This window comes from Dermacentor albipictus, chromosome 2 (assembly GCF_038994185.2).
Source record: "Dermacentor albipictus isolate Rhodes 1998 colony chromosome 2, USDA_Dalb.pri_finalv2, whole genome shotgun sequence".
NCBI classification, from domain to species: domain Eukaryota; kingdom Metazoa; phylum Arthropoda; class Arachnida; order Ixodida; family Ixodidae; genus Dermacentor; species Dermacentor albipictus.
The window spans coordinates 35,072,050-35,092,823 of record NC_091822.1 but is presented as its reverse complement, the minus strand read 5'-3'; the positions used below and the strand labels follow the sequence as shown (position 1 = coordinate 35,092,823).

Sequence of the window (20,774 nt, the reverse complement as noted above, 5' to 3'; positions counted from 1 at the left end):
AAACAAGAAATCACTAAATTTGGGGTATAATGCGCCAAGGCATTTTTAACAATTATGGGGGCCATATGATAGTTTGCTGTGTTAACGAGATGTGCTTGAATAAAAACATTTCAACGCCGGTTACAAGGGAATCCAACACCACATGCGTATTCATTAACTTTCGCTAAATGCCGACTGAAAGTTCCGTGTGGCATTCCAATAATTCCGTATGATTCGAGATTTTGTTACGCACGCTATATGGATTCCACAAGAATACCGTTTGATTTCCATAAGAGTCGTAGCGAAACAGTATGAAATTAGTGATGCGCACACCGGAACGTTTCAGTGGGGATGTGCCTTTTGTACCGATTGTTTAGAAAGTTCACTTTGCTCGTGAAATATTAAAAAATGGAACGGCCTTAGTCTACATAATGCTGAAGGTACGTGGCTAATTCAGTTTTCATGTGCAATTGATAGCTAATTGCCTACGGTGTGTTATTTTTCTTGGGTTCCTTTGCATATGACTGTTTTATGAAAATACGTTTGTTTGGATTGCGGCTCATTTCCGCCCTCACTAAATTGAACTATTACACTGCTCACTTTAGTTTTTCGTGCTCTAGTACCACTGTATAACAATGTGTAAAGGGCCCCATCACCAGACATGGAAATTTCGAACTGACGGCCACAGTGCATACAACGTGCGCTAACAATTCCATCAGAAAATTATTACACTGCTTGGCGCCGCACAAAGAGCTCAAATTTTAAGCTGAATGCCGTGCGCCCGTCTCCTTGCGGGCGCCGCGCTCCCAGCCGGAAAGTCGCTGTCATCCGCATAAGTGCGCCTGCGTAATTCACAGTGCTGTGACGCGAGTGACTGTGACACGTGATTTCAGCAATTATTCAATGCAACAGCAGTTATATGTTTAGAGTCTAGATGAGCTGGCTTGAAGCGGTCGATCGAAATTGTCTCTTCCCGTCCGCTGATAATAAGTGCGAAAAATTTGATGTCATGCTTGAGGACTTTGAAGGGACTGCCGTAAGGAGCTTGTAAAGCAGGGCGAGTAGCGTCATGACGGATAAATACTTGACTTCTATGAAGTAAAAATGGGCTCATGTAAACATTTCTGCGGTCGTTACGAATCGGCAGTGGTATAACAGTGGCCATTGTAATGCGAATGCAGTCGGCGTAAGATTGTAGATCACCAGATGACGGTTCCGAGGCGAAGACCTCACGGGGTACGCGAAGTGTCGTGCTGAAAATCAGTGCTGCTGAAGAACACTGTGCATCTGATTTTAGAGCTGTGCGAAGACCTAGTAGAGCTAAAGGTAGTGGCTCTGTCTGTGGAATTATGGAGTCATGGGCACGAAATGCTGCTTCTCGGTTGACGGTGGAAGCATTGTACCATGCCATTGGAACTTCGGTGATAAGCTGTCATTCGTATGTGCGTTGCACCCAGAAGAGGGGAGAGAGCTGGAAAGAGGGATGAGTCAAATTGTTTTCCTCTGTCTGTTGTTATGGTGTGTGATACGCCATAACGAAGAAAGCCAGGTATTTAAGATAGCCTGGGCTACATACTCTGCAGCAATGTGAGAGAGGGGCATTGGTTCAGGCCAGCGTGCGAAGTGGTCTGAGTAGCCGGAGATTGCCGCGTTCCAAAAGAAATAGAATATGGCTGCCCGCCGATGGCTCAGGCCTTGGCTACTCGCACCTGCCGAACAGCATTGACTTACGATAGTAAGTCAATGCTGTTCGGCAGGTGCGAGTAGCATTGACTTACGATAGTAAGTCAATGCTGTTCGGCAGGTGCGAGTAGCCAAGGCCTGAGCCATCGGCGGGCAGCCATATTCTATTTCTTTTGGAACGCGGCAATCTCCGGCTACTCAGACCACTTCGCACGCTGGCCTGAACCAATGCCCCTCTCTCACATTGCTGCAGAGTATGTAGCCCAGGCTATCTTAAATACCTGGCTTTCTTCGTTATGGCGTATCACACACCATAACAACAGACAGAGGAAAACAATTTGACTCATCCCTCTTTCCAGCTCTCTCCCGTCTTCTGGGTGCAACGCACATACGAATGACAGCTTATCACCGAAGTTCCAATGGCATGGTACAATGCTTCCACCGTCAACCGAGAAGCAGCATTTCGTGCCCATGACTCCATAATTCCACAGACAGAGCCACTACCTTTAGCTCTACTAGGTCTTCGCACAGCTCTAAAATCAGATGCACAGTGTTCTTCAGCAGCACTGATTTTCAGCACGACACTTCGCGTACCTCGTGAGGTCTTCGCCTCGGAACCGTCATCTGGTGATCTACAATCTTACGCCGACTGCATTCGCATTACAATGGCCACTGTTATACCACTGCCGATTCGTAACGACCGCAGAAATGTTTACATGAGCCCATTTTTACTTCATAAAAGTCAAGTATTTATAATATAGCTTTTTGCGTGGCAGTGTACCGTTATTGGGCTCTTTCGGCACGTATACGACATTGTCCTGCCAACTATTCTTTGCTGAGGATCTATTTTAGCGGCATTCTTAGCCTTCCATTGGACGCAGCCGCGATTTTCGATCAGCCACTCCAAGCTAAGTACGGGGGAACCATAGAAATCGCAGACGCCGGCAGCACCCTTTCAGCCCGTTATCTATTTTCACTGCGCAGGCTCGGCCCCATCGATACCCTCTCCACGTGAGCGTGCTCCTCGTCTCTTGTCAGGCAATTAGATAAGAAAAACCGCTCAATGTAGGCAGTGTTCGTTTTTAAACACAAAAAAAGAGACCTTATAACGAGGAGAGCATTTCATTGGTCTGTTCAGACAACACTGCGGGCCAGCCCCGGATAGTTGCGTTGGCGGTAACGTTATTTTCAGTTAGGATATTGGAATAAAACCACCATGGAAAACGTTTACGTTATAGGGCGCCTCGTTCTCCTAAATAATAAAGTCAACCAGGGCATGTTTTACTACATTGTTCAGTAGCTTTTGCCATAAAAAACGATACGATGGAGTGAAACAATTATTAGCGTCCAGTCATTTTTGCATATGCACAAAAAACATTTACTCGCTTAGCTAAGATTGGCTCCTAATTTTTCCTAGTAAATATGTTTCTTTATTCATCTGGCGTTTTTCATATTGTGTGTATCTGTTATTGAACGCATGGCTGTAACAAGTGCTGTCTATACGCTAACAATTATTTCGAGTTCGCGTTTCCAATACAATTTTACAACAACTACTGCGCATGTCTATTTGCCTTTATTACGATTTTTCGTGCTTTTTTGTCGAGGAATACAACAAAATCTGGAATTGATTAACGAAGCCCCATGACAGCTCCACATTACGATGACCGACTCCATTAAAGATACCCGTCTCATTATGTTGTGGAACCAACAATTGAATAAACTTCGACTCGATCATGTGGAATTCAGGCTTCGAGCCTTAATTATGGAGAATACAGTTAATTAAAGAAATGAAATGGGATAACCAGGGCATAACATTCTCATGCCAGTGCTCCGTCATACATGCTAGATAAAAGGCAGAATAAAACTGACGCTGGAAAATTGAAACGGACGATACTCAGGGCATTTTTGCTCACCGTTTCCCTGTTGTTGTTTACTTGCCTGCATGCCAAATTTTTCTATAAGATCAATTCATGCCGTGTTGCTCTACTACCTGCCTTGCTGCTTCATGCCATGCCGCTTAATGCCTTGATGCTTAGAATTAGCAGTTTGTTTCCTTGTATGACTAGCGCAGTTACGTAGACAATAACTAATAAAATACGATTGGCGCCATCAATATTTGCAGCATCTGAAAACGACAATTTTGTGCTTGAAATTAAATGCCGTGAATTGCTGTCGCTGATCAATATTACGCGCCCTGTAAACTAATAATAGCCATAGATCTCCAATTCTCTTCTGCGCAGTAATCTCCCGCTGAGCTGTTTCAGTGAGGTGAGCAAGACGAACTACATGGCTGGACACAAAAAATATCCTGGCCAGTCAGTACGGGCGCAGTATTACTGCAGAAGGATGCTCAAGGTGAAGGGCAGACGAACGAAGGTGTCTGCAGAGAAGGTGAGCTGCACCAAGAGACAGTGTCGTATCGAGATGTTTCCAACCGCATCGCAGAAGGGTCACTAACGACCTTGCCAACACGATCAAACAGGGCCGGCAGGCTTGGATTAGTTGTAGGGCACCGCAATATACACTCACTATTCGGACGTTTTGCACAATATCTCGTGGTCAGCACCACATGTTACTTACCGAGGGAAATCAAGCAATAAAGAAGTGTTTGTAAAACTCGAATTTGTTCCAGTTGGAAAAATAAGGATCGAGTTCATTCTGAAAGAGCACCATCATTATGCGTTCAGAACAACAACGCGCTTTCTAAGCAAATGGCGATCTTACTAATTCAGTGATGCGTCTTTATACAGAGCACTGTTTTTATATGTCCTTTTTGTGTGTGCCATTTATTTTGACGTTTTGCGATGTTGATACCGTCGTCTGCAAACTCGGACAACTTGCCACGCTGTTGATGGTAAGCTAGTGCACGTGAGATAGGAATGGTTGGGCTGGATGAATATGAAGCAATAGCCAATGACCTCGCCCTCTCTCGAATAAATAAATAATTTTGACATATACTGGTTGTTTTTATCGTTGTGCCCTTTGTTGCGTGCCACAAACGCTGCTAATAAACATGCTGTAACTTATTTTTTAAAATTAAATGACAACAAAAAAGTATAGCAGTTTTACTAACATACATTTTTCTATTGTCGCGGTCCATTTATCACGTTTTCTCTAGGTTCACAAAGTTTCTCTGTTGATTGTTAGTTCAGGGATTTCACTGAAAGAATTGATTAACTGCTTTACTTCCTAAAGATCTTTTTTTCCCACATGGTTTCAACTTTTGTGCAATGCCAGAGAGTCAAATGGCAGGATCCGTTTGCAACAAGTAATGCAAGTACACATTAGCACGCTACATTGAAGATGCTACGTGTGCATGACACGTGGCAATACGTGACACATGCATGAATCAGCTCCACTAGCGTATATCTCTGGGTCTGATGTCGCGCAGGGAAAGCAGCTGTAACTTTTTCCAGAACCTAGGACCAATTGGTTCACACCTATCGAATTTATTGGCCTGTTCTTCACCGGTGAAGCTGCACACAAATGATAGTTGGGAATAGTAACTACAGAACCAAATGTCATTTCGCTCGCAGTATTGATGCGAAAACTTTCACTTCCCTTTTACATTTTTTGAAACACATTCTGCAAATGTGTACAAATGTTCTGTCTACCAACGCAAACCACAAAAGGTTATTTGTTAAAATAATGTTGAATAACGTTTTCGATAAATTATTGCTTTCATATTAAAACTAAACATTTTTTCTTTTCCTTTGTTCTTTCCGCGTTTTTTTTCTTAAAGTGCAGGTTGCCCTTCTTTCTACCGCTTGTCCCACAGAAATTGAGCCAAACATTAAAAATATGCAACTGCCACGTAGCTGGCCAGGAACAACCAAAGGAATGCTGGTTGCCTTCGCTTGGAGATACTCCGGTGTTTTATTTTGCATTCCGTCTAATTTTATAAATAGTCCTCCCCAAAAGTGTTTTTCTAAGCATCACAGAAGCCAGCGAATGCACGCAAAATTGCTTTGGGGGTGGCAGTTTTAGGCACTTTGCATCTACTTGCGGGCGTCTTTCAGACTTCTAAAGAGAATTTAATATACCACGTATTGAGCAGCAGAAAGCTGCATCGGGAGTTTTTCATCTCGCTCTACAATATTCTCATTGACGCTTTTCATCCAATTATATATTTGAGAGGATGGGTAATTAAGACAAATTATTTAATTAGGCGGAATGCAAAATATAATCTCAGTATCTCCAAGCAATGGCAGACGACATTACCTTGTTTCTGTCCAGCAACGTGACATCTGTATATATTTAATGATTGGCTTGAATTGCGAGGGACATCATATATACAGGGTTTCTCTGCGAAAAGTAACGAATGCTGTAAAAACGACGCAATGTGCTCGGAGGCTAAAACTTATTCAGTGGTGTTGAGAATCGCGCTGCCTAGTCTGCTGTATTCTCCCCGTTTTAAAAAGTGAATGAAATAGTATTACTGCTTACATTCATTTTTAAATATTGCCTTCACCAAGAAAGTGGAAATAAGAAAATTGTAGATCACATTTATAAATGGCCGAATGAAGTATTTCAAAATAAATGCTATTGATGAAGCTTGTAGTACTTCGTTTAAAGAGATCTCAGGAAGTGCAAGAACAAGCGCGTTTTAGCGCCCCTACTTCCCTGCAACAGTCTGCGCGGAGGTTGGGCGACAACACGTCCCTGCAACAGCGCTGTTGCAGCGCTGTTGCAGGCCTAGTCCCTGCAACAGCGCTGCGCGGAGGATGGGCGAGAACACGTGAACCGGCTTTGATCCCACAATACACAAGAGGGAACTCTGGTCGTGCAGTCGTTGTCCTACCAAGGGAAATGATGGGAAGCACATGGATTGATCTGATCTTCATCCTTGTGGATTCAGATGTTGTTGTGGCTCTGTACATTACGTTAATAAATCTTATTGTCGTAAATTTCAGAGCAATCTATACTCTTCGAGGTGCTGAAGACTTCCCGAACATGTACAATCGCTACCAATTGCAATAATTCAGCATGTCAAGGTGGCCAAATAGAAACGCGCCAAGCATCTCAAGGTGTCTGATGCCCACGATACATTCATAAGGGCGTTTCACATCGCTTGTCCTTACAGGCGTTGGTGGCCTAATGGTTTCATTGTCCGGCTTCTGTGCTAGAGGTTCTGCGCTCAATTCCTGCCGTCGAACAATTTGAATGATGTTTATTTAATTACGTATTACAGAATACACTGTTCAAAATGACCTCACAAAGCCGTTGGAATCGAGAAGGATGAAATATAGGAAAGGAGGAAGATACCTATAAAGAAAGCATTCAGACAGGGCGACACAATCTATTCGATGCTACTCACTGGGTGCTTGGAAGACGTATTCAAGCGATTAAACTGGGAAGGCTTAGGAACAAAAATCGACGGCGAATATCTCAGCAACCTTCGGTTTGCCGATGACATTGTTCGCTTCAGCAACAGTGCAGGCAAGTTACAACCAATGATTGAAGACCTTAAAGGAGAGAGCCTAAGAGTGGGGTTGAAGAATAATATGCAGAGGACAAATATAATGACGAATAGCCGGGGCAGGGGAAAAGAGTACAGGATCGCCAGTCAGCCTCTAGAGTCTGTGAAGAAGTGGGTTTACCTATGTAAACTAATCACAGAGAACGCTGATCATGTGAAGAAAATTTAGAGGAGAATAAGAATGAGTTGGATCGCATACAGAAGGCATTGTGAGCACCTGACAGGAAGCTTACCATTATCATTGAAAAGGAAGGTGTACAATCAGTGCATTTTATCGGTGCTGACAAATGGGGGCAGAGACTTGGAGATTGACAAAAAAGTTTGAGGCCACGTTAAGGACCACGCAAACAGCGATATGACGAATAATGTTAGGCGTAACGCTAAGAGACAGGAAGAGATAGGTTTGGATCAGAGAGCAAACGGGCATAAACGATGTTCTTATTGGCATGAAAAGAAACAAATGGAGCTGGGCAGGTCACGTAATGCGCCGGTTAGATAACTGTGTGACCATTAGGGTTACAGAAAGGGTACCAAGAGAAGGAAAACGCAGCCGAGGACTGCAGAAGACTAGGTGGAGTGATGAAGTTAGGAAATTCGCGGGCGCTAGTTCGAATTGGTTGGCGCAAAACATGGGTAATTGGAGATTGCAGGAGAAGCCTACGTCCTGTAGAGGACATAAAACAGGCTGATGATACGGATGATGATGATGATGATGTACTTCCCATAATTCCCATGCTGGTACAACCAGTTCCATTCCAGCACCCGTAGACACTAGCGCCAGAGCGCCTCTAGTGATAATTGTACGAAACTCTATAACTAGCGGAGAACATTCTCGCGAAGAAAAACAACTCGCGCCCCGCGCGAGAGATGGCGGCAGGAGCGCGCGCAGCTACAGCAGCGCGCGGATCATAATTTTGGTTACCGCGAATCACGACGGCGATGCGAAACGCGGGAGGGGGCGGCAGAGAGCAGTGCTTGAAAAGTAACAAAAACGCTGTTACAAAGTTTGTTATCCATGGTAGAACGGCCTACGTCGCACAACATGGACTATTTCAGGTCGTGAGTGGCGTAGCTTTGATAGCGAAATGCCGTCTGGCACGATCTCACAGTGCAGCGTGCCAATTCATCAGATGGTCTTGTAGGGTCCAACGTAGTGTCACAGAAGCTTCTCACTAAGATTTCATCGGCGCAGTGGGATAAAAACCCAAGCACGGTCGCCGGGCTGGTGGTACTCCACGTATCATCGTCAGAGGTTGATCGCATACAGAAGGCATTGTCAGCACCTGACAGGAAGCTGAAAAGGAAGGTGTACAATCAGTGCATTTTATCGGTGCTGACAAATGGGGGCAGAGAACTTGGAGATTGACAAAAAAGTTTGAGACCAGGTTAAGGACCACACAAACAGCGATATGACGAATAATGTTAGGCGTAACGCTAAGAGACAGGAAGAGATAGGTTTGGATAGGTTGGATAGGTTTGGCTGTCGGTCACCTTCTGACTCTATGCGCAGGCAATGGAGCTGTGGGATTTCTTCGGCGAGCTGGGATAGGCAGCGTCGTTGAGATTTGGATCGTCCGTGATGTAGTACAGCATGGCGTCAAGAGTCATCGTCGGGCTCCTTCCACAAACCAACTTCAATGGAGTGATCTGCGTTGCTTCTTGCACGGTGGTGTTAAAAGCGAAGGCTACGCACACATCGACAGCATTCGAAGTCGTGTGTTCGACGTCGATGTACATTGCCAACATGTCGGCGAGGATCTTGTTTAGCCTCTCCGTAAGACAATTCATCAGCCGGTGGTACGTAGTTGCCTTCCTGTGGCCTGTCCGGATGTGTTGCAGAATAGCCGGAGTGAGCTCCGGTGCAAAAACCGTTCCGCAATTGTCGATGAGCAGTGCCGGGGCACCATTTCGTAGCAGTATACTCACTACGAAGAACTTCGCCACTACAGTCGCACTACCTTTAGGCAGGGATTTTGTTTCGGAGAAGCGCGTAACGCAGTCGGTAGCCACGCCGACCCAGTTATTTCCGGATGTTCACGTCGCAAATGGCCGCAATAAATATATCCCATTTTGTTCGAACAGTTGGCAAGGAGGCTTGGTTGGCTGTGGCAGTACTGCTGTCGTTGTTGGTGGTGTCTTGTGTCGCTGAGCCAGCGCATGTCCTCACCTGAGGTGCGGCCAGTATTACTTCTCTTGAATGCTTGCGACGGCACAAGAAAATTCGAGGTCCCTGGCTGCCTGGTCATCATGCAAGGCTTGCAGCATTTCTTGTCGCACTGCTACGTCCAGAGCGAGATGGTAATTTGCGCGGACTGGGGAGAAGCTCTGCCTTACGAGGACTTTGCCTTCCAGGGAAAACAAAGGCAACCCCTGCCTAAATGCCCCAGGGACAATGGCGGTGTGGCCTCCTGAATACTCGACGAGGCTGTTTGGCTGCGAGTCTGTTTGTTCTGGTTCAGCTAAGTCTGCCGCGCTTATTGTTCATAGGAAAGCATCGTCAACTTTGTCATCATAGGGCCGCGTGATAGGCAGTCGGCATCAGAATTTTTGCGTCTGGATTTGTAGACGACGTTGACGTCAAATTCTTGGATCGAGACTCCGACGCGGAAGGCATCGTGAAGAGTCCTTTAAATTCGCCAGCCAACACAAGGCACGGTGGTCGCTTACGACTTTGACGGGCCTGCCGTAATGGTAAGGACGGAATTTCGTGGCAGCCGAAATTATGGCAAGGCATTATATTTCTCTAGTTACAGGTTTCTGCTTTCGACAACTGACTATCGTAAGTAATGACTCTATGAAATCTTTCTTTCCTCTGGACTAGGACAGCGCCGAAGCCTAGGCTACTTGCATCGGTGAGGATTTCTCTGTCGGCGTCTTCATCAAAAAGGGCGAGTACTGTTGGTGACTGCAGGCGTCGTTTATGCTCTTCGAATGCTTCGATTTGGGGCGTTTCCCACACAAGCGCGGCGTCTGATCTCGTGCGAAAGGTAAATGTCTCGACGAAGCGCTTCTAATGGGCACACAAGTCAAGGAATCTTCACTCCCCTTTCTTGCCGGTGGGCTGTGTAAATTTAGCAATGGTAGTAGTCTTCTCCTAACCAGAGTAGGCTCCAACTTTGCTCATGACGTGGTCCAAGAACAGATCCTCATCGTTAGCGAACCGACACTTTTCCAGATTCAGAGTGAGCCCTGATGACTCAATGACCTCTAGTACAGTTCCAAGCTGCCTAAGATGATCATGAAAATTCCCTGCGAAGACGACAATGTCATACAAGTAAACGAGACAGGTCTGCCACTTCAAACCTGTGAACACCATGTGTATCACGCGCTAGACCATTGCAGGTGCCGATCATAGTCCAAATAGAATGGACTTGCACTCGTAGAGGCCGTCCGGCGTGATGAAGGCGGACGGCTTCTATAGGGATCTCGCGATCCGGATCCGATCCGCGAAGAAAGGGATATGACGCTCCCATTCGTCGACTTCAATTTGGCATTAGCCAGTCTTGATATGCATCGACCAGAAGTACTTAGTGTTCTAGAGGTGCTCTAATGCGTCGCCTATGCTTGAAAGGGGGTATACGCCCTTCTTTTTGATTTTATTGAACCGACGATAATCGAGGCAGAAACGCAGGGTGCCGTCCTTTTTGTTCACCAAGACCACAGGACAAGCGGGGATTTTCAACGGGTGAATGAAGTCGACGCGCATTAGTTCATCGACGTGTGGCCTAATAGCTTCCCGTTCTGACGTTAAAATCTCTGTAAGGGCTCTGGCGGGGTAGTCGAGGAGCTTATACGGTTATTGTGCGACGTCTTGCAATTGGTGTTTGTGTATTACACGATGATGTCGAAAAGAAATCTTTCTCCATTCTATCAGACTTTCCCTTGTTGCTTACTAACGGGAAGACTTGGACTTCTGTCGAAGACCGAATCCCGCACTTTCACCACCGAGGTAAATCCGAGAGAATCCGAGAAGCTAAATTCATTCCCAGTTGCCACAATTTTCTCGACAAATGCCATCGTCATACGCTTCTCGATGTGCTTGAATTCATGGCTGAACTTTGTCAGCATTACTTTCGCTTTTCGTCCATGTGGTCGAGCGATCTTTCTTACAACGCAAAGTTCGCCGTTGAATAGTCGAGGTAGGCCGCCCTCAATGACGCCTTTTACGTCTGCGGGTGTATCGGTGCCGACGGAAATGATGCTTTTAGAGCGAGGCGGCATCGTGACTTTGCTTTTAAGTACTCTCAATGCACGCTGACTGGATATTGTAACAAGCATGTGATGCCCCCTCGGGCATAATCTTCGTTGGCCTGCCATGCTCGGTGGCCTGCCAGGCTCCGTTCAGCAACATTGGTCACCGCACTAATAAACACCAGCGAGCGCAGCTGCTCAGCGGTGAGTTATCGTTCGTTTCACCATGCTCCGGAGCGTCCATCTAACGGAGGGTGCCTCGAGCACTCCCTTGCTCACAAACCCGGGTGGATCGTGACACTGTCGACGAGGACCCAAGGACCGTCCAACGCCGCCGCTCGCGGCGACGTGGGTTGGTATTTGTGTCGTCGTCTGTGCCGCCGTACATGCTGACCGTCCAAATCTGCAGGCACTCCATTTCTATGGACCTGGACACAGGGGCCAGCGTTTCTGTCATGGCGGGGAAACGGTTCAAGCGTGCCTTCCCTGGCGTGTCCGTCGAAGATCCGGATCTCCAATCCACAGTGCTCCTGAAGCAGCTGAAGCAGAAGCTGGCTGGTGACCAAGAGTGCCTTCCTGGGCCTTTGCCGAAGTTGGGAGTTCTAGATTTCGTCAGGAACATCCGTCCTGGCCCACCTTGGTCCGCCGGAGAGGTGGGGTCTCCTTCCAGCGCCTCGTCGCTGCTCGTCCACATGCCAGATGGGGCCACGCGGCACAGACACGCCGACCATGTCAGGCCTCGTCTCGTGACCGGGGCAGCACCCTCGACTGCCACGCCCGAGTTTCAGCCCGCAGGAGGACTAGCGGCAACACCAGTCGCTTCCAGCAGAGCACCACGCACCTCGGAGGCACCCGTTGGGCCGGTGTCAAGAACCGCACCACTCACAAGGCCGACGACCACGGACTCTCCGGATGGAGCGAGGCACCGTCAACACCGGTGCCCAGGCGGAGTACTCGACGGCGGAGGCCACCGGACCGTTACTCGCCTGGCTAGCGGGCTCTGTCGACCCGGCTAGGACAGAGGCAGAGCCTCGTACATTGAATTTAAAAGTTTTTTCGTTGTTAACAAACAAGCTGGCTCACAAAAGGCCAGGCTCGGTGGCCTGCCAGGCTCAGTTAAGCAACATTGGCCACCACACCAATAAACGCTGGCGAGCACAGCTGCTCGGAGGTCAGTCATCGTTCGTTACCAACACACTGCGGAGGGTCCGTCTAACGGAGGGTGTCTTGAGACCTCCCTTGTTCCCGAGCCCGGGCGGATCATGACTGATATTATGTCCGGTGGTATCGCTTAGTCTATGGACAGGGTTATCGACTTCGACTTTAGGTGAATGACTGCACCGTGCTGATTCACAAAGTCCAAACCGATAATCACGTCGCGTGATTACTCTTGAAGGATAACGAAGGTCGCAATGTAAGTCCGGTCATGCACTGTAACTCTTTCTGCGCAGCTTTCAGCCAGCATTATAAATTCTAGATGTGCGCGCCACCCCATGTAGTTATCACTTTTTCAGCCTGGTGGCCAAGCGTCCACCGATGACGGAGTAGTCGCCTTCTGTGTTCACAAGAGCAATCAGGGTGTGGCTGTTAAAACGCATGCCGAGGTTGGTGGTCCTTCGTCTTGAATTGCGATTGGGTCGTGCCGTCGCTTCATGGCTGCATCACATTATTTTGTAGCTTGCACGTCTCGTTATCAAATTTTGTACTGTCGGCGTATTCTTGGGTTCAACGCTTTGCCGGGATGGCGGCCTGTCGCTCCTACATGACCAAGATATAACTTGAAACGTCGTCGTCATCGGCGGGAGATCTTCGGCATTTCGACGTACAACAAACGCACCACCATCGGTTACTGCTTTTTGTTTTCCAGACATCGGCTTACGAACCGGCCAAAGGCTGGTCTTGTGTACGGTTGGTGCTGCGGTTACAGGTAGCGTCCTGGTCACGGCAAATGCGAAGAACGTCGGAGTATCCTCTCCGTTGTGGCGATGTAGTATTACGAGGCTGTTCGCCAGCGTGGACGCGGCGCGTTGATGGTGAAGCCCCGCAGTACAAAGCTGCGGTATGGGCTCTGGCGGTGGGCGCTGCCCACTTCTCCGCAGTGGTAGCTGAGCGGGCGGTGATCTGGAACACGTAATACATCTGTCTTCTTTGGGTAGCTGCGCTGGATGACGGGAGGGCAAGCTGGTGCCTGCGGCGGCGAGCGACAAAACTACGACATAACCGGGCCCTGGCACGAAGGCTGATGGGGAGCATGACGGCGAGATACAGCGGCGTTGGTGATTGCTTTCGTTTGAGGTGGAGGCGGATCAGGTATTATAAGTAACTGCTTAATCTCCTCTCGGACGATGTCAGCAATGGATGCTACTTGAAGATGCGTCGAAGGGATCATCCTGTGCAGTTCATCGCGTTCGACGATTCTAATGGTCCCTGGGAACTCATCACAGCCTAGTGCTAGAATTCATTTCTTCGTTGGAAACACTTGGTGTTTGTATTGGTGGGTGCACATTAGTAGAGCATTATTACTCGTCGTTGCCTCTGTCAAAAACGAAGCGATGGTCCTAGGGGAGTTGCGGTCAGTCCAGCGAAATGTTCTACCTTTACGCCCCACATCAGGAAGCGGACTGTTTCTCGTCGGACATTTTCGGGTCGGCGTGTCGGAAAACAATAGCCATCTCTTCCGTGAAGATGAAGGTGGTTTCTTTGGGCAGTTGCCCTTGCGTTTCCAGCAGAACTCCCGCTCGCCCGTTGTGCATGACACTCATGGAGATATGTAGGAAGCCGCGGCGAAATTGTCCCCAAGTTGGTAAGGTTGCTTCTTGATTCACCCGCCGGGGTTGCTTACTGGCTATGGTGTTGGGCTGCTTAGCACGAGGTCGCGGGATCGAATCCTGGCCACGGTAGCCGCGTTTCGATGGGGGCGAAATGCGAAAACGAACATGTGCTTAGATTTAAGTGCACGTTATAGATGCCCAGGTGGTCAAAATTTCCGTAGTCCCCACTATGGCGTCAATCAATAACCAGAAAGTGGTTTTGGCACGTCAAACCACATTATGTAATGGGGTTTCTTGATACTCGAAGCACGTACTTGCGGCGTCTTTCAATCAAAAGAAAAGAAGGAACCGTTTGTCGTCACTTTTCAATGCGTTAAATGTAGCGACGCTTTCATACGTTTCCACGCTGTTTTCCGGGTCTTTAACGAGGCTCCGGGGAAGGTCAGTGCCTCCCTGGGCTGTTGCAGCACGTGTGACGCTACACTGTAAACAGGTTTGACCCTTTTAGGGAGTTTTGGCCTCGTTGCATAACTCAAGCCCTTAAGGGAGGACAAGATCCTCCCTTCGAACGGAGTTTTTTTTCACCTCCTTGTGTTTGGTGGTTTTATGGGGAATTATGGGAGTTTTTGAATTCTCCTTTAAACACCAACCCCTGAGCGGTTGCAGGAGTCTTTATGGGGAACGTTGGGAGTTTTTCATTCCTCTTTTGGACACCAGCACTATGGAACTTTTTATGAGGAGCTTTGGGAGCTTTTACAAGTTGACATGGGTATTTTATTTTGCTGCTTATGGGAATTTATAGGAGAAACGATGGGAGTCCTTACGTACATTTTCGGAAACGTTTGGCTTCTTAAGGGAGTGTTGAAGGAGACCTTTGGGAAATTATTTTGCCTCCTTGTAGGAGTGCTTAGGTGTAAACATGGGAGCAACTGTTCCCATATTTTGGGAGCTTTGCTTAAGGGAGCAATTATGGTTAATTTTGAGAGTTGAATTTTTGCTTTTTATGGGAATATATAAGAGAATGTTTGGGAGTTAATTTTTACAGCTTTAGGGAGCTGTTTTATTAAGGGAGTTTTAAACAGATGTTTTGGGAGTGCATTTTAGCTCTTTATTAGAGCTTTTACAGGTAGGTCGGGAGTTTATTATGCACCTTTTGGGAATTTTACGAGGTTGAAGGGAGTTTTTTGTGTGTTTAGTAGATTGTGTCTAACGAGGTGCAAAAATTATGACAAAGCAATAAAATGTCTGGAAATTTATTACAGTTCCAGAATCAAATGTGCCAGCATGATATTACAATCAATGACTATTAGCATAATGCACAATCAATCATGCATGCCCTCCAACAAAGAGTGCATTTTCTGGATGGAAACTGAGTGAATCAAGTGACATGTGGCTCATATGTAATTGCACGTAAACTTGATGGCTGATAGCACTAAGGGCAAATAGTAGTAGTATAAACTTTATTTCTTTTAGTCGTTTGGGCGGTCGGTGCGTCCCTCAGTCCAGGGCTCCACTGGTCTCTGTGGTTTGCTGGGCTTGATCAAGAAGAGCTCTCTGGCTCTCTGCATCTTCACTAGCAAGCCAAACATTCCATTGTCTGTTACTTGGCACTTGCGTCGTAAGGGGCGAATTGGAATTTGGAGACTGTAGTTTATACATTCATGTTACGTGGGCAAGAGTTGGCAGCTCCCCGCACCAAGAACACATACTTTCATAGAATGCAGAGTGTATCTTACTGAGTATTTGTAGGCGTAGATATGTGTTAGTCTGTACACAGCACTAATCCCTGGCCTGTTCTCCCATAAGGTTGGGGTGCGGACGCCTGTATTTTTGTCTCTCTTTTGCCTGGTTTTCGAAGGTGTCACGTGGGTCAATGGGGGGTTCCTTGAAAGGACCGACTAGTGCTTGGATGCTTATTGCCCGAGCAGTCGGTCTGCCCTCTCATTTCCCTCGAGTCCAGAATGCGCCGGGCACCAAATTACCACCTGGTGCAATTCTGTGAGTTTTGCGTGGGACGGTACCCGTCATTAACGAACAGCATGCTGCCTTAGAGGTACACCATAGCCAATGCAGATGGTTTCTTTTGGGAGCTCTGCCATCCAGAGCTCAGAATATGCACATCAAACTTAGGCTACCCACTACATGGCCTGCCCAGCTCCACTTATTTTACTTAATGACAATTAGAATATCGGCTGTCCTCGTTTTCTCTCTAATCCATACCGCTATCTTCCCGTCTCTTAACGTTCAGAATATGCACGTCAAACTTAGGCTGTCCAGAGAGCCCACGATGCGGCCGTTAGGCTCGGCCTAACAGTCCCCACGTGAGAGCAGCCCGCAGCTCTGCCCTAGGGCAAAGCTTCTCAGGACCTTGTCATTAAAGTTCTTTGTCTGTCTGTCTGTCTGCACCTCGACAGGCCAGTGCTATGGCTGCTGCATCCATGGTACAGGCTGAAGGGTTACGAATGGAGGTTGTTATCACTGTGAACCGATTGAAGGCCACTATTGTGAATTTGTCTGCTGCCACTTTACACGCATTTGTGTAGTATATGTCTGGATTTCTTTCATACTTCTTTAGTAAAGCCTTTGATTGCGCTTTCCTGCTTTGGTGGTGTTCCGTGCTCATATTCTTTGGGATTGGTGAAACTAGAATTTTCTCTCTTGTTTGTCTGGGTAGCGAAACTGTTTTTTCCCAGCCATACTGCGCTCTCAGGGCCACCTTTTGCAATAGGGCCTTTCCTTGTTTTGTCGAATTCAGACGTTCTGTCTGAGGCGTGACCACTGCTGTGGCATGTTCTTCATATGTGTTGTGAATACCAAGAGCCTCCAGATTTTTGGCACTTGTGTTTTTGGGAGCCCTAGCTGCCCTGATGATGGAGCTCACTTTAGACATGTTCTGCAGACTTTAGTTCTGCTGAACTACTACGTCAAACACTTGTCTTTGCTTCGTGTGTTGTCGACAAATTCGACTTCGCCCTGCCATCTGCTAGCCGCCTGGTTAGCTCAGATGGTAGAGCGGCTGCCCCGGAAAGGCGGTGGTCCCGGGTTCGAGTCCCGGACCAGGACGATTTTCTTCAACTCTGAGGCTTTTCAGGAACCCGTATGGGCTTCCTTTGTAGCAATTGCTATGAACGGGTGGATGTCTAATTTTCCCTTTATTAATTAAGAAAAAGAAATTGTATGCTGTAACTGCCTGAAATTTATTTCTAATGCACAAACTTCTGTGCATAGACAATTTGGTACAAGAAAGTGCTGGTACAGATTTCCCAGTGAAAATGCATGCATGCAGTTTTAAGCTTATTTCACAAAACTGATAAAATGAACATAATTGTGTGCACACACTGCATGCCTCCATTTAACACAGAAACAGGCTGGCTGTTTGCATTGTTCATGCTGCATAACAGTAATTTGCCGCCTTAGAAATAATGTTGCTGTGGCACAAATCGCTGTCACAACCTATATCGACACTTAGGGAATGGTTATCAAACACACCTCATGACGAAAATACAACACTCTTTGACCCGCCGTGGTTGCTATGTGTCCTTGGCGTTGTGCTTAGTATTAAGCACGAGGTCGCAGGATCAAATCCTGGCCACGGCGGCCGCATTTCGATGCGGTGGACGCCCGCGTGCCGTGGCTGTGCACGGTAAAGAACCCCAGGAGATCAATATTAATCCGAAGTCGATCCCAACTGCATGCGGCGTGCCTCGTAATCAGATCGTGGTTCCGGCACGTAAAACGGGAGAAATTGAAAGAAACAAAACAATGTCTCTTTTTCGTGCGGCACTAGCTCCTTGAGTTTTCTTCAGCGGACCGACTGGTCTCAACACCGCAACATAAAAGGTGTGAGCATTATGTGCATTACGCAATGGGTCCGCGCCGTACTCACCACCGCAGCTGAATATATAAGGCCGCGTGAAACATGAGGCAACTGGGCAAGCGGTAATCCGAAACGCGCCGTTTCCAAAGCAGTCCACACCGTACGCGCTCCGATTTTGTGAGGACTGTGGGCGAGGTTTCACTAGCCGCTTTCATATCGTGGCGCAGTAGGGAATGCCCGAGCACGGCCGCGCGAACCACAAAAGTGTATTGTAGTACACAGATCACAAGGCGATGGCTACGCGGTGGCCGATCACCGCCGTGCTGCGCAGGGGGCAGGTATTCTTGTGAGGTTCCACATATTACACGCAACACTCTCCGACGGCCGCCGTAATTCTCTCGTAAGAACGCATATAGACACACGCGCAGAACTACGAAGCTAGAGCAAAACAGGTGCCGTCACCGGCGCCGACGACAGTGGCGCTTCGAGGGCTTTGCCTTCAGTATCACTTTTAGTTGATGGGAAAACAAACAGAAGCGACGACATTCTACGGCCGAAGCCGTCGAAGTCTTGCATGGTCGCGCTTCCGAAGTCAGGTCGTAAGGTCGACCGGTGGTTCTGGCAGCGCGACAGGACATTGTGATCAACGAGACGAACAAATCGTCTTTTATATCGCCCTAAATAAGCTGGCTTGCACTCTGGAAATGTATAAATTTGCAGAATTAAGAGAAAGAAAAGCAACCACTTGGACAATATATCTCTCCTTTCTCGTCTCCTTCTCACACATGTGTATACTAAAATAAAATAACGCATAAAATAAGAAACAGAGAACTCCGTTTACGCTAAAGGGAGGTCTCTATCTTCGAAACTCCCTCTTAATAAGGATGTAGAATTGAGGTTCTTTCTCCTTCTTTCACCCCCATTTTGCGAGGGAGCGAAATGGAGGACGCTGAACATTTCTGCACCACTGTAAGGGAGCACGGTTTTCAGGCACGTTGTCTCAAGGGAGGTGACATCCCTTAATATGCCCTTTTCGGCTCATTTGCGTTTACAGTGTAGGACTGCCTTTGTGGTTGTTGACTTGGCCACGATCTTTGCGATCATCTCAAGTAGACGTGAGCGCTCCGGCGGCAGGTTTTGTAGCCTGCGGCTTGCCCGATGGTTAGGAGGGATGGTGGTGTTGTCTTCAGTGTGTGATCGATTCATCTGGGTGTCCGGTAGATGAACGCAAAAGCGCCTTCATCGGACGTCACGATGTAGTGACGATGACAAAAAAGTATCAAAACTGTGAATCACGAAACTAACTTTTTATTGGACGCACGTGTGCCCAAAAGAGTAAGGTGCACTCAAATCACAACTATAGCTGCGAGCACAGTCAGCGATCGCCGAAATCGGGACTGAGGGTCCAGTACATCGACTTTTATACATGAGTCAACGTTCCACAATGATCGCTGTTGCCCGCCTGTCTCTCAGAAAGCACTACACAATCCGCGTCGCGCATACATTAAGATTACACAATGTTCGATGACAACAGACGACGGATAAAATCGTCGATAGAATTCGAGAAGTTTCGCATACATGCAAGTGCTTGCTGCGCTGAGCGGTAACGGTTAACCTTTCTTAGCTGCTGAAACGTGGTCACCCATGAAAGAAAAGCAAGTACACGTGGTAAAATGTTTATGCCAACGTCATGGCGAAGCTCAACACACCTTGATCACCGCTGCTCGCTCTGAGCTCCCCAACGCGACGTGGCACGAGATTGAGCCTGGAAAAATGACATGCAAGCAAAAAAGAGACGTATTGACACGACAGCATCTTTTCATTATGTCTTATAGAAACGACAAGAATGCACATCAGAAATCAGAAAGAGCCAAGTGTGGTGCTTGCCTTGGGAGCGGCGGGCGGCAATAGGAGGAATGCGTGCAGGTTATGCGAGTTGAAAAAATTAAATTATATGGATTTACGTGGCAAAATTATTTTCTGATTATGAGGCATGCCGTAGCGGAGGACTCAGGAAATTTCGACCACCTGGGGTTCTTTACCGTGCACTCAAATCTAAGTGCACAGGTGTTTTCGCATTTCGCCCCCATCGAAATGCGGCCGCCATGGCCGGGATTCAATCCCGCGACCTCGTGCTCAGCAGCCGAACACCATAGCCACTGAGAAACTACGGCGGGTGAACTTATACCAGTCTTGGTGCAGTGGAGGGAAGCTAACTGCATCCACTATAATGAAGAATTACCTGGCGCTAATTTAGACGGGAACGTTGAAAAAAGAAGGCACAGGACTTCAACTATACCTGAAGACGCGGGGACAGACATCCTGTCGTTCATGACTGTGTACCCTCACGTTAGCTCTTGTAATACAAGTGCTGACGTACACAGGTATAAACTCAAATGTCGGGAACATCTTGTAGAAGGCGAAGCTTCAGCCGTATCAGCTTCAACATCACCAGAAGTTTGAGGAGAATTATTTTCAAAGCCGACTGCACTTCAGCAACTGGATTTTGATCAAGTGCGACGTTGAGCGAGGATTCCTCAACAATGTCATGTGGCGGTCAGCCTCCATACCGACCATTTTCGGAGCCATAAGGACCCGCATGGTTGGCACAATCCCCTCACCAGTACCAGCGGTTATTTAATTTCTGGGGCAGAATTTTCGATTGAAGGATTATTGGTCCCGTCTTGTACGAGCACTCGCTCCACGGAATGCGCTACGTCGACAGAATTTTGAATGGTCTATTGGAATGTTTGGCCACTGACTTCACCTAAGGATTCGTCGGACGCTTGGTTCCTGCATGATGGTGCGCCTTCCCCTCCTCTCCCCCACAGCATTAGCGAAACTCAAGGATGGC

The 20,774-nt window shown here is 47.5% G+C and overlaps 1 protein-coding gene and 1 non-coding gene across 3 annotated transcripts in view; both read left to right on the top strand.

The window, feature by feature from the left end:
- Positions 1-20,774, top strand: part of LOC135920423 (venom metalloproteinase antarease TserMP_A-like) — a 63,320-nt gene that overhangs the window by 35,307 nt on the left and 7,239 nt on the right. For both annotated transcript variants that reach the window (XM_065454687.1, XM_065454688.1), the window contains exon 12: positions 3,903-4,053. In XM_065454687.1, the coding sequence (XP_065310759.1) occupies positions 3,903-4,053 (151 nt within the window). The remainder of the gene's footprint in view (positions 1-3,902; positions 4,054-20,774) is intronic.
- Positions 17,093-17,167, top strand: TRNAS-GGA (transfer RNA serine (anticodon GGA)). Its single transcript has one exon. It is a non-coding gene; the product is annotated as a tRNA-Ser (tRNA).